We start from the raw sequence: 16,077 nt of genomic DNA, 5'->3' as shown, positions 1-16,077 counted from the left end.
TCCGTTCTTCCATGTCAGTGTAGTTAGTACTATCTGTATACAAGTAAATGTTTTCGCACTAATTGCTATGGCCGATTGTGGCCTTTTGTCGACAAATTTGTATAGTTTTCTCCCTAAATGCTATGGCTCATTGTGATCTTTTGTCAACAAAGTCACTAATGACTTCCGACAAATCCTTCATCTGAATTGTCTTGGACCAATCTGGGGAAGGTGGTGGGCATGAATTATATTCTTGACCAATTGAATAAGTGCCTCATGCCACGCGTGAGGATGTCAAGAAATTGGGTAGCTTCCTGTATTATCTAGGATAATGTGGATGAAATTATTATTAAATTGTTTTGTTAAGTGAACTAAATGTAGACTTTTCTAACGGTGACTAGGCAAGCCCTATAAAGAAGTTTAGTAAAAGATTGAAACATTCACTACCCAACGATTAACAAAGCAAAGCTGATCAAATCCCCATTCCAATGTAAGCTCCCAATTCTTTCCTTTTTTTTTTTTTTTTTTTACCAAAACACAACGACTTTTTGACATAGTAAACTAACCCGAATCCCGTGAGAACCCCAATTCTTTCCTATTCAAACACATTAAAATAATTTTGGAGGGACCCTGACGCACAATAATTGAGGATGGACTTGGCCCACAACTCTAGGAAGCACAATGAGCACAATGATTGCACCTCATAGCACGATCACCTCTCACTCTTTACTCTTCTCAGTCTATATAAGAACCTATCTATAAGCCCAAGCGATTTCAAACCAGAAGGCAAACTTTTGGAAGACCAGGAACCATGGGAATCAACAAGATTGGTGCAATGGCTATTCTTTTTTGTGGTATGTACAATTTTATTCTTTTGTATACCAGTTAAACTGTTGCGGCAGTTTCAAAAAATAAAAAGAGAAGTACTCATCCCATCTACATATATATACATACATATATATATATATACACACGTATATATATACATATATATATATATATATATATATATATATGAGGTTTCGAGCTTCTCTCAAAAATTATAAGGACGATTTTTCAAAATATCTGTACATTCACCCCTCTTAAAAGATTTGGTTTGCACATGATTTAGAATGATTTTGGTACTGGCAACAGGAATGATTCTTCTGGGGGCAAATGTTGAAGTCAAGGCTGTCAGGCCTGGGCTTCTCCAGCCCTGCCCACGAAATTGCATAGGCGGGACCGTGTTCCAGATCTGTAATGGAACGAAGACCTACACAACCTGCACAAATTGTTGCGTCTCCAACGGCTGCACTCTTTACTTTCTTGATGGAAGCTCACTATATTGTGATTGGCCTGATGCTAAATATTAATCCCATGATTGGGGTCTGTGCTAGCTCCTAGACTCCTAATATCATACTAAACGAGTACTAAATAATGGGTAAAATATATGCCCCTTTCAGTTTGTATTTCAGTTTCCACGAGGCTGGAGTATAACTATGTAGTATGTCAGTGATTCATGAGACAGTGAATCATGTTCAATAAAATGGAAGTACTTTTCTTACAAGAAGCAACGTGTCATTCATAAACAAATTCATGATATATCACCTGCAATGACTAGTTACATCTCGAAAAATTATAATTCTCCCAAACATACAAGGGAAATAGAAAGAGAGAGGTAGAAACCAGTGCTAAAAGTGGATCAGGACTTCTCCAGTTGATGTATTTCTTACAATATTTGTCGTAAACTAATACAATTTTTAGTATAATTGAAATTTATCAAAACTTGTACAACAAAGTTGGAGAAAATTTTATGATTACACTAAAATTGTATAAGTGTACACCAAATGTTATAAATATTATATCAACCAAACTAAATTTGATAAAACTCAACTTGAGAAACCCATTTTGGGTAAAAGTCCCAAGAACTTAACAATTCTTTCATTTTACTTGATCCACCAACTTCTTTTGCATCATTTGCTCAGTTTTATCCAGAATAATATTATGGAGCCTTTAGAGTATAGCTGATAAGTGTAGTGTATATTTTAGTGCTTTTAGTGTATTTTATTAGTTAGTTTTGGAGTATTTTAACTACTTTTATAGCTATTAACTAAGTTTCTAGTGAAAATATGCATTTTGTGGTTTAAGGGGTAAAAATTGCATTTCTATGGATTTTTATGGTGAAAACTTCATGTTTTTGTAGGTTTAATGATTTAATCATCAAATGGAGTGAATTGTGAAGATAATTAGATGATAGAAGATGGTTTGAAGTTATAAAAATAGAATATGAAGTGTAAAAAAGGAAATGCAATCAGAAACAAAAGGAAGCAAGTTTCACAGTTTTGACACCTTGTGGTATTTTGACAATATATTGAGCTACAAACATGGGATTGAGGTGATTCTTGAACCATTTTGAAACTAAGAGATAGATCTAATTTGGTGTGAAGAGATCGAAGTCCAGTTCAATCATTTTCTTAGTCAAAAAGTCGAAATACAGAAGTGTAACTCTGTTGTTGAAAGTTGAAATAGAGCTCTGACCAATCAATGGTATTTTGGTCATATCTTGGTCCACATTACTCCAAATGGGATAATTCTTTAGGCATTGGAAAGCTAACGCAAAGGGCTACAACTTTTGCATTTTGTACAAGAGTTAATTTGGCCTCCATCATCAGAAAATAGCAATTGAAACGGTGCCAAATTCACAGAAGTGAAAACACGACTCTTGAATACATGGCTTGAAGTAGCGTATTCCAAGGTTGCGTATTCCTCAATTTTAGTTGTAACTTTTTCTGCAACTTATTTTTGTTGATACAAGTTTTTTGACCCATTTTCCTGCAAGAATATCGGTGGAAACAGCGCAAGACAGTTGCAAAAGAAGCTTTACAACTCAAATCTAGCTTATTTGTGGGATCAAGAGGAATCTTAACATGATTTAACACTTTGTCTTTTGCATGAAATTCCTCTATAAATAGCAGCCTTTGAAGACCATTTTCACAATTTTGGAAGGCTAGAAAAACTCACCAAAAATGTAGTTTTCACTAGAATTTCCTTAGTTTAGAGCAAATTATCCTGTTGGTCACTAAACTTTTGCGATCGTCGAGTTTTGGTCACTCAACTATTAAAAGCCTGGTTTTGGCCACTAAAATGTATAAAGTTAAAATGCGAGGCCATTCTGTTACATTTGGCCGTTAAGTTCGCAGATCTGTCTATCTGTGCGATTTCCAAGACAAAAGGCAGGGTCAATTTAGGAAGTTCAAATGGATTAAAAGCTGATGAGCAAAGCAGGGACATAAATATAACTGGAACTAAGCAAAAAATACGCAGTCAAATTGGGAATTGAAGAAGCAAATAGTACAGATTACGAGGGCCCTCCAAATCTAATGCTCGATCGAAGCTTTTCTCTTCATCCCCTTCAATCACCTTAACCACCTTCTCAAGTCGCCAGTTGAAGAAGCTGAAATCTCCCCTACTGTCAGACTCTTGGCGTAGCAAGATGAATAGTTAGATTGCCGTTCAAACCCCAGATGCACTCCACAAGCACTTTTAAAGCTTGGGCTTCTCATATAATCTCCATAGCTCGGGCCTGCACCATATGGGTCTGGGACAGGGAACAACAATCTCTTCTTTAGCAGATTCTGTTGCGGCCATGTAATTAGGCACCGCACTGGTCATGCCTCTGGATTGTTGGTGCAAGCCACCACCGCTGTACTGGTGGTAATTAGACCTCAGTGTTGGGGTTTGAGCTGTATGACCGCATCTTTCTTCCACTGCAGCATATCTAGGACTGGCGGAGCAGACTTGGAGAGGCCTTGTTTTGGACGGAGAAGGTGTGATAGGAGAGTGGAAAGATAGAGCAAGCTTGTTGGGTCGACCTATGAAGAGGGGAACAAGAGGTACAAGTGGATGTTGAACTTCCTAAATTGACCCTGCCTTTTGTCTTGGAAATCACGCAGACAGACATATCTGTGAACTTAACGGCCAAATGTAACAGAATGGCCTCGCGTTTTAACTTTATACATTTTAGTGGTCAAAACCAGACTTTTAATAGTTGAGTGACCAAAACTCGACGATCGCAAAAGTTTAGTGGCCAGCCGGATAACTTGCTCCTTAGTTTATTAGTTAGGGTAGTATAGAGTAGTTAGTGTAGTTTTTCCTTTTTGAATTTTTAGTTAGATTTGGATGACGATTGAAGAGCAAAGATGGAGAGTTGGAACTCATGTGATAAGGGTGACGTCTTTCCTATCAATTTTTCTTTTGTATTTGAGTTCATGTTTAATTATAATACAAGTTTGGATCTTATTTTCATGTTTTGCTAAACTTTATGCCTAGAGTATGAATGAACTTTCTATATCTTGTTAATGATGTTTATTTGGTTATTTGATGATATTATTTTGAACAAGTTATTTATCACTTTTGTTTTTCTAATCATGATTAACCAGCCAGTAATTGTGATAATTTTAAGGTGTTAAGTTTGTAATAAGAGTTGGAATTTAACACTAGTTCAAGGAAGCGATAAGCCTACGGAGTTCACTCACGAGAGTAAAGGAGCACCTTTGTGGCTTTAGTAACTTGTTTCATGTAATTTCATAGAAAAAATGAACTTGTAGTTAATTTCATAACCACGAGAATAGGTATGGTTTATCTATAAGTATAGTTGATTTACTACGAGAGTAGATTTCACATACATTAGGAAATTACGCCATAACTAACTAAAATAATAGCATTCACTTAACCGGTAATCTCATTTGCAAGAGTAGTAAGGAATTCCATACTTCTAGGAGTTTTCTATTATATTTTTGTTACTTTTTTTAGTGTAGATTTAATATCTTGCACTTGTGATAGTCTAGATAATAAAGGAATTCAAAAAATACTGGTAATTAAAAATCTTCCCTGTGAGATTGGCACCTAATACCCTTATGTTCAATAAACGATTCGTATACTTGCGAAAAATCGCATATGGGATATTTAGAATTTATAAATGTAAAACTTAATTGTGGATGAGTTAAATTGATATATCCATCATTTATAATGTTCATATATATATATATATATATATATATCCATGAGATCAACATTCTTATCTCTTGAACTGGGCACTAATTCCTCAAAAATCAACTCCAACTGATGTAGGTCACATTTTTCTCACTTCCACCTTAGGACTTTGACCAATTTTCCAAGACAAAAATAAATATCCTTTCATATTGGATATGTTTTCTTAAATGAAAATCAAAAAAACATTTTTGGCTCTATGGGATTTACTTGATTTTGACTCTAGATTAACATTAGAAGAATATGAGGAAGAAAATTAGCTTTATTCAGTTTGACAACCATGTAGGAGGAATTCATGCATAAGTTCTCGGTAAATTAATTCCAAAAATGTACTTAGGTTAAAAAAAACCAAGATAACGTGTGTTGCACGTTGTACATATTACTTTCTAAAATTATGCCCCTTTGAACAATATTTAGAGGAACTAGCGTAAGAGAATATGTGTTGCACATTATACGTATTACTTTTTGTCATACTTAGTCACAAAGTTTTTTTTCTCATAATTACTAAAACTAAAAGAGATATTAAGTATGTAAAGTGTTGTACTAAGGCTAATTTTTTTTCTTCAATGAAACATATAAAGAAAACTTTTTTACAAACTTTAATTGATTTTCAATCTTATTGGAAATCATTGAATATTAATATCAAACTAAATTAACATTTAGAAGATGAACTATAGACATCAAACTCTCCAAACAAACTCCTCCAAAAATTAATGAAATTTTAACAAACTTGACAACTATTTTCTTAAGTTTGGTACATCCATACTGCCACGGATTTAAGGGGGGGCTGGTGGGGGCTTAAGCCCCCCCCAAGCGGCCGGAAAACCCCCTATATATAGGGGATTTCGGCGGCCAGCCCAGCCCTCCCACGGTGATCCAGATATACCGACTACCATCCTCCATGGCTCCATGAATGCTGCAGAGGAAGTGAAGAAGAGCTGGAAAGCCCCTGCCGTGCTGACTGCTGAGGAAGAAGATGACCCATTTCATTTTGAATTTTTTTTTTTTGCCCTCTAAATACAAAACAACGTCGTTTTGTATAATGAGGGGAAAAAAAATACATCAGATGAGGCTTCATCTGATGCAAAAGCACGCCGCCAGTGCCAAAGGGCAAACAAGACTCCAACTCCAAGAAGAAGACGCTAGGCTCCAAGAGGCAAGAACTCCAAGAAGCTTCAGTTGAGATTCTACCATCCTGCTTCAAGCCTTCAATTCAAGGCTCCAAGACTGCAACTCTCCACCATTCCATTCACATAAATCTTTTAGGTTAGTTTTTTGGTTTAAATTACAATATTCATCTTTATATTTTTGTTAATTATATGTTTAAATTATTTTTGAATTTTGAGCATCTTGATATTAATTTGATTAAGATTAATTTTTATTTAGTTTATGTTAATGTAATTTAAGAATTTGAAAGATTACATTAAAAAATTTAATGATATTAAATTTAAGTTAGAAATTAGTTTAGAAATTGTATAGATTTTAGGTTGTATTTAGTTTTTAAAATTTTGTTAGTTTTATATTTGAAATTTTAAGAATTAATTATGTGAATTAGAAATTTTGAATGTAAATATAAATTCAAAATTTTATGAGATTGAATTAGAGATTATATGGGTATTTAGTTGTACCTTATTTTAACTTTTTGATAATTTTATATAATGAATTTTATAAATTGAGAAATATAAGTAATATGAATTTATTATTAAATTAAAGAATTATTTATATGAATTTTAAATTAATTGATTATTGAATTGCATAATTTTATTGAATTTAACCACAATTATTTAATTGTGACAGAAAATGGAGAGATTCTTTAAACCTAAACGAGTCCGTAGTGGTGAATCTTCAAATGAGCCTAATATTAGTGAACAAGTTCAAAATCAATCTTGTGTGGAATTGAATTTAAATGATATTGTTAGTGATCCGGGATTACGAAAATCAGTTGAGAAATTTGATATTTCTCTTCGAGACCATGTCCGAAGAGAGTATTTGACTAGGGGACCTTGCCAACCGATTGGCCATAGGTATCCAAAAACATCATTTGGTAAACAACATAGAAGTTTCCAAGATAGTTGGCATCAAAAGTTTGTATGGTTAGAGTATAGCATATCGAAAGATGGGGCGTTTTGCTTTTGGTGCTTTCTTTTCAAAACACAAAATAAGGGAGGTCGATATGCAGAGGATGCCTTTACAAAAACGGGATTCAATAATTGGAAAAAGGCAATGGAAAGATTTAATGAACATATTGGAGCTGTGAATAGTTGCCATAATGATGCTAGAATACAGTTTGAAAGTTTTCAAGATCAAAGGCATAGTGTGTCAAATGTGCTACGATCTTGTGGGCGCGAAATAGATATTGCATATTGCACCTGTTTAACTGCTGCTCTGGATGTGACCCGCTTTCTTTTGAAGCAAGGATTGGCTTTTCGTGGAAATGATGAGTCAACTAGTTCTTCAAATAGAGGCAATTTTCTTGAATTGTTTGAGTGGTATAGCCAGCGAAATACTGAGATTTTTGAGGTTGTAAATCAAAATGCTCCTGCAAATAATCAACTAACTTCTCCAATGATTCAAAAAGATCTGGCACATGCTTGTGCCTCAGAGATCACAAGTGTTATAATCAATGATATTGGAGACAATTATTTTTCCCTAATAGTTGATGAGTCTCGAGACAGTTCAGTGAAAGAGCAAATGGGAGTTGTTTTGAGATATGTGAACAAAGAAGGGCGTGTGATTGAACGTTTCCTTGCAATTGTACATGTGTCTGACACCACATCTCTTTGTTTGAAAGATGCAATTGATTCTTTATTCGCGCAACACGGATTATCATTTTCCAAATTGAGAGGTCAAGGATATGATGGAGCTTCAAATATGCGAGGTGAGTTCAATGGTTTGAAGGCCCTTATATTACAAGAAAATCCCTATGCGATGTATATTCACTGTTTTGCTCACCAACTCCAGTTAGTTATTGTTGCTGTTGCTAAGGGAAATATCATTGTCAGTGAATTCTTTGTCTATGTCTCTATGATTGTCAATTTAACTGGAGCATCATGTAAAAGGAGAGATCAATTAAGACAAATAGAACATGATAAGATTGTTACACTTTTAGACAGTGGAGATATTATTAGTGGAAAAGGCAAAAATCAAGAAACTAGTTTAGCAAGACCAGGGGATACTCGTTGGGGATCACACTATCTAACATTACTTCGTCTATCCTCTATGTGGGCTTCGGTGATTGGAATATTGGGAAATATACAAGATGATGCCACCACTTCTGACAATAGAGGTATGGCCAGGGGTTTGATTGATAGAATGAATGATTATGAGTTTGTTTTTGCATTGCACCTGATGAAGTATTTATTGGGAATCACAAATGACTTGTCACTTGTTTTGCAACAAAGGGATCAAAATATTGTCCAAGCCATGAGTTTGATTGATACTATGAAATCTCAATTGCAAGACTTTAGGGAAGAGGGATGGCAAATAATTTTAGATGAAGTCAACAATTTTTGTGAGTTGAATATGATTCCCGTGATTGATATGGAAGACAGTATAGCAATCCGTGGCAATGCCAGGCGCAGTCGCAGAGGTTAAACCATCACTAATTTTCATCATTATCGCGTGGAAATTTTTTGTGAGGTATTATTTTTGAAATTATTATTTCATTACATTTGTTACTTGTTAGCAGATTTTCTTAGTTATTAATTTTATTATTGTTGTGATGTCAGGTTGTTGATTTAATTATACAAGAGATGAATAATCGTTTCTCGGAAGTTAGCACGGAATTGCTTAGTTGCATAGCATGTCTTGATCCAAAAAGTTCTTTCTCTCAATTCAATGTGCAGAAACTACTCCGTCTTGCTGATTTATATCCTGAAGACTTCTCAAGTAACGATTATTTATATCTTGAGTCTCAACTTTGAAATTATATTTATAATGTGCAACGCGATCCTCAATTTTCAGAAGTTGGAGATTTGGGAAGTCTTGCTCAACAAATGGTTAAAACTGGTAAAAATACAGTTTTTCCATTGGTTTATCGTCTGATCCAGTTGGCATTAGTTCTACCAGTTGCGACTGCTTCTGTTGAAAGAGTATTTTCTGCAATGAATATTGTCAAGACTGATTTGCGCAACAAAATGGGAGACGAGTGGATGAATGACCGTCTGGTTGTATACATCGAGAAGGATATTTTTGCAACAATTGAAAATGAGCAAATATTGCAGCGTTTTCAACGGATGAAGACTCGCAGAATGCAATTGCCTCCTCTTCGTTATTCGAGTGCAACAACTACCAATACTTCAAGTGTTAATCAATAACAAATTTTTGGGTATGTATAATTATATGTTTTTATTATTTTTATAATTATTGATTCTAAATTTTACTTATTAAATATATTTATTTCGTCACAAAAAAAAATTTTAATACACTTCAGCCCCCCCCAAAAATAAATTTCTGGCTCCGTCCCTGCATCCATATACTAAATATTCAAAGTGAAAGTATTAAGAGGAAAGTGAAGGATATGGTTCTCTTCAAGCAAAAAGAAGAAAAGGCCCCTGTTACTAAATTCAAACCTGACATGCACGAGGTATGCATATAAAATTAAACTCAAATTTACAGTCAATTTTTATATTTATAAATTTCTAAATACCCCTCACAACATATCTGAAAGTATACGGGTCATAAGCGAGTATAAGAACATAAAGCGTCAAACCCATAAGGAACACATAGACGCAATTATTAGGGACTTAAACTTGCTCTATTATCTAGACTACCAAATAAAGTCTTAAGCAAAATAAAGTACACTATGAAAACAGTAAAAACAGGTTAAGAAAAGGTGGAAATCGACTAACCCAAGACTCAAGAGTATAGAATCCACAGCCTAATTGTAATTGGTAATCAAATGGCCAGGGTCTTCCTAATGGCTCCTGTCTTGCTCGGGGTCATTTCCAATTATAACCTACACCCGCTCTCACAACTAACTAGCGCTATCAATCCTAAGGTTCTCCTACTTTTGTAGGGAGATCCAAAGTGAATGGTGAATCTATTTCATGAAATTTACAACAAATCCCCACTTAAGGTACCACCACTTTCATGTGCTTACTCGTTAGATTTTATTTATTTTCTTTCCATTAATGAATAGCAAATTTCTTTGCCTATCCATCAACTAGTGTGACCTAAGATTGGTGGTCAAGCAACCCTAAGTGTTAAAGCCAAATAAATAAACAAGTCAAGTACAAGGCATCATGAGATTAACCAGCATCAACCATGATCACAAATCAAGTGTTTCATCCATCTCCAAGCAAAAGATTAGCTAGACATAATGAAAATCTATACAAAAATAAGCACAAGTCACTCATATAATCATACACAATGTAACAAAAACTAAAGAGGAAAGGAAAGAAATTGCTCATTCATATTGAAGAAATAGGAGTTCCTCCAACAACTCCACATCCTAGAATCCATTGCATCAAGATTACACAATGACTTTTCTTAATCCTTGGCCTCTTTGTTGAGCCAACACTAGAATGGACTACAACTATCATAAACTATTCCTAATCTAAACAAGAGACTAATTTCTTACCAAGATCAACATTTTGTTGTGGTTTTTCTCCTCTTTTCCTCTCTATTTTTCTCTGCAAAATCATCCATGAGAAGTCCCTTCTATAGGGAAGAGGATGGTCGAATTACTGTGCAAGTTGCGCTGCTCTGCTGACACAAATCGGACCACGAAACATTTGCAATTCACTGGAATTTTTATAAACGTGCCTAATAATCACTATTGTATCAAACACAATATATAGATGGTTCTCTTGGTAAGCAAATTGATTGATCAAAAGCGAATTAGGTTTTTTGATGGATACTAGATTCTTTAATTAAACAATGACAGACTCCAAATATATTAATGGATTTTGATAAATGCTTATTTTGCATGTTTTTATGTAGTTGTTTATGTGTATTTTGTTGTGTTTTCAATTAAGTTTGAGTTGAATAACTAGGTTTTTAGTTGAGTTTTGCATTTTGTGGTTGAAAGGAGAAACATTACATTTCTATGTACTTAAGTAATTAAAATTTTATGTTTTGTAGGTTTCATCAATTCAATCATCATTTGGAATGAAGCAAGTAGAAGTTTGAATGATTCTTGATGAATTAAAGTGCATTTAAAATGATTATGAAGTGTAGAAATAAAGAAATGCAATGCGTGCGAAACTTGAGCAAAGGAAGGAAAGATTCCTGAAGAAAAAAGCATTTGGGGCAATCCATTGACGGATTCTAACCTCCCAAAACCAGATTCAGGAATGGATTAAATGCAAAGATTGAAAACTCACGAAGAATAAAGCCAAAGAACAGATTCGCGGATGGATCTGCGGACCTCGAGTCCGCGGATGACTCAGAGATTGCATTGGGACTTGCGGATTCTTGGCAGGAATAGGGGAGCAATCCATCCCACCATCTGTTCGTGGACTGCGGTGAAACATTTGTGATCATTAGGAGGTACCACAATCCGTCAGAATAATTAGGAGGTACCAGATTTGTTTCTATTGAAACATTTGGGATCATTTTGGTGAATGGAATAAAAATAGGGGACAAAAATTGCATTTTCCACTTCAAAAGTAAACCTTGTCGGTAACTACAACAAAAATGACCTTTCCTGACATGTTTATAAAGACACTTACTGGTTTGTGTAATTATAGCACTCCTATCATAACACTTATTATCAACTCAATAATATAGACTCTAATTTTTTTTATTTTATCAGATATAAAAATAATAATGTGCCTTTAGACTACCTAATATGACACTTGAGAAAATGTAAGATGTACCACAAAAAAGAAACATACAAAACGGCATCGTTTGATTTTGGCGGAAGATTTATTTGCTGTAAAATACTCAAAATTTTCATTCTCCCGGCCAAAACACTTGGTCAAAACACTTAGTGAAAATTTTCATTTTCCGGCTCCACTATTTCCAGCCCCTCCTCCCCTTCTCTCTGTCTCTCTATTGTCAGATTCCGACGTAGTTGGTGGGAAAAATGGGTAGCAGCCAGGCGGCAGTTTCGTTCTTGACCAACATAGCCCGTGCCGCCTTTGGTTTGGGTATCGGCGCCATCATCCTCAACTCCTCCCTCTACATTGTCGACGGAGGGCAGCGGGCTGTCCTCTTCAACCAGTTCCGTGGTGTCATCGATGACACCATTGGAGAGGGTACTCACTTCCTCATCCCTTGGCTCCAGAAGCCCTTCATCTTTGACATCCATACCCTTCTCCACACTTTCTCCTCCATCTCTGGCACCAAGGATCTCTAGATGGTCAACCTCACTCTCCGGGTCCTCTCCTGACCCGAGGTCTCCCGCCCCCTATTTTTTGAGTACGTTTAACAACTGATTTGGAAAATACTAAATGCATAGCAGAGATGACATCAATTGCTATATATCGAGCTTATAATCACCTATCATCAGTTGAGGTAGATTGGTGGAAGTTAACAATTGGAAAATATTCCAATGGGAGTGTACCTTTATATCATACTTCATTTGGCACACGCAATCATGAGTGAATTAGAAACTGATCATATCATCCGAGTTACTCATTTAAACTACGTACTTGATTAATCCAACTCTCAAATTCTTCATTTTCTCCTCCTTTCTTTAGAATTTAGGGGCATCAATTCAAGCACCACTTTCGTTTTTGGGTTGAATCCACACAATACTTGGATGTGTGAATGTCATAATGTCTCTTTCTTTGTTTTTCCATATTTTTTCTTTTTTCGTTCTGTAGAATATAGCTTATCAAACATTAACTCCAAGAAATTTTTTTTGAGGCAATTCATCGAACTCTAAAAGCATAAGTGTAACTAACTGGTCCAAGTAGTCCACCGTCCTTTTGTACATTAGCTTTATTCATCTCGGCTGTCTACTTGTGGAATGTGACTATTTTGTTATGAATTTGTTGTCCATAATTTGTTCGATAAAATGTCAAGTAGAATGCAAACCTTTGGTGAGGTGCATAAAATGTTATGATTTCTTAGTAAATATCATCATAAATTGTTGTCTGGGTGTTATTGTTGTAGTATTCTGAATAATAATAATCTCAGTGGAGAAATTTCTGATCAACTAACCAGTTGTTTAAGCCTTGCCACATTGTGAGTCCATCCTGCCTTTGTTTTCTTTCATTTGAAGCATCTGTAGTTACTGATAAATCTCTTCCACATGAATGTTTCTTATAACAATTTTCCTGGGGTTTTCCCCGTAGGCAGAAACTTCTCAAGGTTTCCACCTGACAGGTATGTGGCAAGCTGGGCTTCATATAGGTGATGTCTACTTTTTTGCTTACCAAGAAGGAATATAGGTGATCTTTTGACATTTATTCCTTTTTCTTCCCTTTTCAGTTTCATTGGAAATCCACTGTTAAGAGGGAACTGGCTAGGTTCAATAAGTAGTCTTGGTACTTCAAAATTCAAAGGTATGTTCCACAGTTTTAAATCCAGTTCAGAGTAACTTTTCTGCAGTGAAAAAGATGCCGGAGACAAGGTACTCTGGTTGTAATATTGGTGCTTTTGGGGTGCAGCAATATTCTCCAGGACTGCTGTGGTTTGCTTAATACTAGGCTTCATGATGCTACTGTCCATGGCCACCTTGGAACTAGGAAAACTCTGCTTGCAAAAGCTATAGCTGGTGAAGCAGGTCTTCCATTTTTTGCAGCCAATGGGAATGACTTTTTGGAGGTAAAAGATGTCCTGTTTCTATTTTTTTCTCTTGTGCTCTAAAATCTTCTTTCGCCAACTATAGGTAAAACAATTCAAGTAAGTTTGGACAAGAAATTGCAATTTGATATGTAAGCTGTAGTAATTTTGATAGGGTATTAATTTGGAAATTGTATCGACAATATGAGGTGGATATTCTTTTGATATTACCCTTGAAAGTTCTATATCTATTAATTCTCATATCAACAGAATAAGCTATATAATCTGATACATGGTACGGATGGTAATTTAATGATTTCCTCCACTTTGGTTTCTTACATGCATTTTATATGTGTGTCAAACTTTTGATGTGATAAATGTGCTTCTGAACATTGAGCTTTATATTGCTGATAATAAAACTTTTAAGGAGTTAGAATCTAATGCTAGAATATGGTGATTTGTGACTAAATTCCACATTAAGGGTTGTATTTAAAGGCATAATATGAGGATGAGACATGGTTCTTCTTCTGTTATTTTTGCACGTTTAGAGTTAAATGCCCATGTTAATAGAGCAACCACTCAATTCTGTGTTTTAATCAAGTGAGGATTAGCTCAACTATGTGGTTAAGAAAGTAGATTGTGATGGACAAAGTGCAATTTTAAATTTTCTCCAATTATTGTAACTGGTGTAGATGTTTTTATAGCTAAATATAAGTCTTACTATGATGCCTATTGCTGTTATGCCTTATGCATGATAGCAAATATATAGGTGAGCATACGTCTATATGAGAATGCAACGATGGGCTAATAATATGTTCTCTTATTTCAGACTTTTTGCTTATGACTGGATTGGCTGCAGTTGTGGTAGCTGGAGCATATATATGTAGGCTAGATACTTTCAAGTTTGTGCACATGAGAATCTTTCAGGGATTTGCTACGTTAGTTGTTACTAACTTTTAGTTCAACAAATTATATTTAAACATTGAATTTTGCTTTTCGATTACTATATGCACTTTGTTCTTTGGGATAATTTTACAAGTCTTTTGGGTTTCTGATTGATGGAATGTATAGCAGGGAGCATTACTTGTAGGTTGCTTCTATATCAACAAAAAAAAAAAAAAAAACTCCTGACAGTTAAAAGTGTCAGCATAGCTTAGTTTCTAAAGTAATAAGTAATGACACTTTGGATTATCAAGACAAGAGATTTCTATTGATAAATGCAATACTATAACAGCTTAATTTTCCTTACACTTTTGAATGTTACGAGCCTATTCCCACATTGGAAGGGACAACACTCGTCCGAGGTGCGAGGAAAGATAAAGTGTCAGGTTAGATTATCTATACTAACACCTTATGCCGTTAAAGGTCATTTTTGTTGTACTGCAAAAAATCTAAAGTAGGTATTTGAGTTGATAACTAAACTAAGTAGCAATTTGGAGACGTGTAAGCCTTGAACAATATTCTCTCCTTGTAAGACACCAATTTTGTATAATTACAAGTCTATCCACAGATTAGGTTGATCATTATCAATAAAATTGGTTCTCTGAACAGAAAAAGTACTAAGATGGAGTCCATTGATTTACAACTTCACCTGGCATAAACTTAAAAAAGTTTAATTTGAACTTAATTTTTGAAAGCAAATACATTGATCAAATGAAGATTAAGGATGCCTTATAGATATTTCAATTTAATTTGCCATGTAAATAGCGACACATTTGATTAGACGATGACACAAATTGAACAAACATTATACGATGAACGACAAATACAAGCAAGAGAATAAAATGAACAACATCAAGAAAAATAGAAATCAGCCTAATACATGACACTACTGCATATGACTCCTTAAATGCTTCATTATTGAAAGCACCCTACAAATCCCTTGGTTCTACAATAGATGAAATTAAGGGGCAATTATGGAGAAACTAGACACATCGTTTGACGTGACTCTCGCCGATATAGTCACATCTAGGGTTGTAATCGAGCTAAGTCAAGCTCGAGTATTGCTATACTTGAGCTCGACTTGACTCATATATACCTAGGCTCGAGCTCGACTCGAGCTTGATCGAGTATAAAAAATCGATACTCGAAACTTGACTTGAAAAACTCGCTTTAACCTCGAGACTCGATTCGATAAGGCTCGACCTTTAGTCAAACCTTATCAAGTCGAGTCTAATCAAGTTTTTTTACTCAACTCGACCAAAAAATGAGTTATTACTTTTTATAATTATGTTATTACTTTTTTGCCATTATGAAATTTTATTATAAAGAAGAGTTTATTGTAAATTCCGTAAAACTTATACCTATAATGGTCATTTTATAATTATAATACATATATATTATTTAAATTATAAATATATTATTTAATTATCCCTGACTCGACGAGTAGCTCGA

The 16,077-nt window shown here is 34.8% G+C and overlaps 2 protein-coding genes and 2 long non-coding RNA genes across 6 annotated transcripts; all 4 read left to right on the top strand.

Moving 5' to 3' along the window:
- Positions 1–695: 695 nt before the first annotated feature.
- Positions 696–1,528, top strand: LOC113706849 (uncharacterized). Its single transcript, XR_003452113.2, has 2 exons — positions 696–833; positions 1,114–1,528. It is a non-coding gene; the product is annotated as an uncharacterized lncRNA (long non-coding RNA).
- Positions 1,529–6,807: 5,279 nt separating this feature from the next.
- On the top strand, positions 6,808–8,601 carry LOC140013516 (uncharacterized). Its single transcript, XM_072062820.1, has one exon. It carries the CDS (start codon positions 6,808–6,810, stop codon positions 8,599–8,601), a length of 1,794 nt encoding a protein of 597 aa, XP_071918921.1.
- LOC140013310 (uncharacterized) lies at positions 8,601–9,111 on the top strand. The gene is made up of 3 exons (XR_011820401.1): positions 8,601–8,646; positions 8,736–8,895; positions 8,971–9,111. It is a non-coding gene; the product is annotated as an uncharacterized lncRNA (long non-coding RNA).
- A 2,814-nt stretch (positions 9,112–11,925) lies between these two features.
- On the top strand, positions 11,926–14,772 carry LOC113706848 (LRR receptor-like serine/threonine-protein kinase ER1). 3 transcript variants are annotated; one of them, XM_072062445.1, is made up of 5 exons: positions 11,926–12,209; positions 13,254–13,284; positions 13,390–13,463; positions 13,569–13,725; positions 14,513–14,772. In XM_072062445.1, the coding sequence occupies exons 1-4, from the start codon at positions 12,038–12,040 to the stop codon at positions 13,670–13,672; spliced, it is 381 nt and encodes a 126-aa protein (XP_071918546.1). In that variant the 5' UTR covers positions 11,926–12,037; the 3' UTR covers positions 13,673–13,725; positions 14,513–14,772. The 3 variants fall into 3 exon arrangements, 2 of the variants coding, with proteins under 2 accessions (XP_071918546.1, XP_027084678.1); XM_027228877.2 differs by having other exon boundaries at positions 11,926–12,372; XR_011820319.1 differs by lacking the exon at positions 13,254–13,284 and having other exon boundaries at positions 11,926–12,372.
- Positions 14,773–16,077: the final 1,305 nt, after the last annotated feature.

The sequence above is a fragment of the Coffea arabica genome, chromosome 8c, assembly GCF_036785885.1.
Source record: "Coffea arabica cultivar ET-39 chromosome 8c, Coffea Arabica ET-39 HiFi, whole genome shotgun sequence".
NCBI classification, from domain to species: domain Eukaryota; kingdom Viridiplantae; phylum Streptophyta; class Magnoliopsida; order Gentianales; family Rubiaceae; genus Coffea; species Coffea arabica.
The sequence above is the reverse complement of the archived record's forward strand: the minus strand, read 5'-3'. Positions and strand labels throughout refer to the sequence as shown.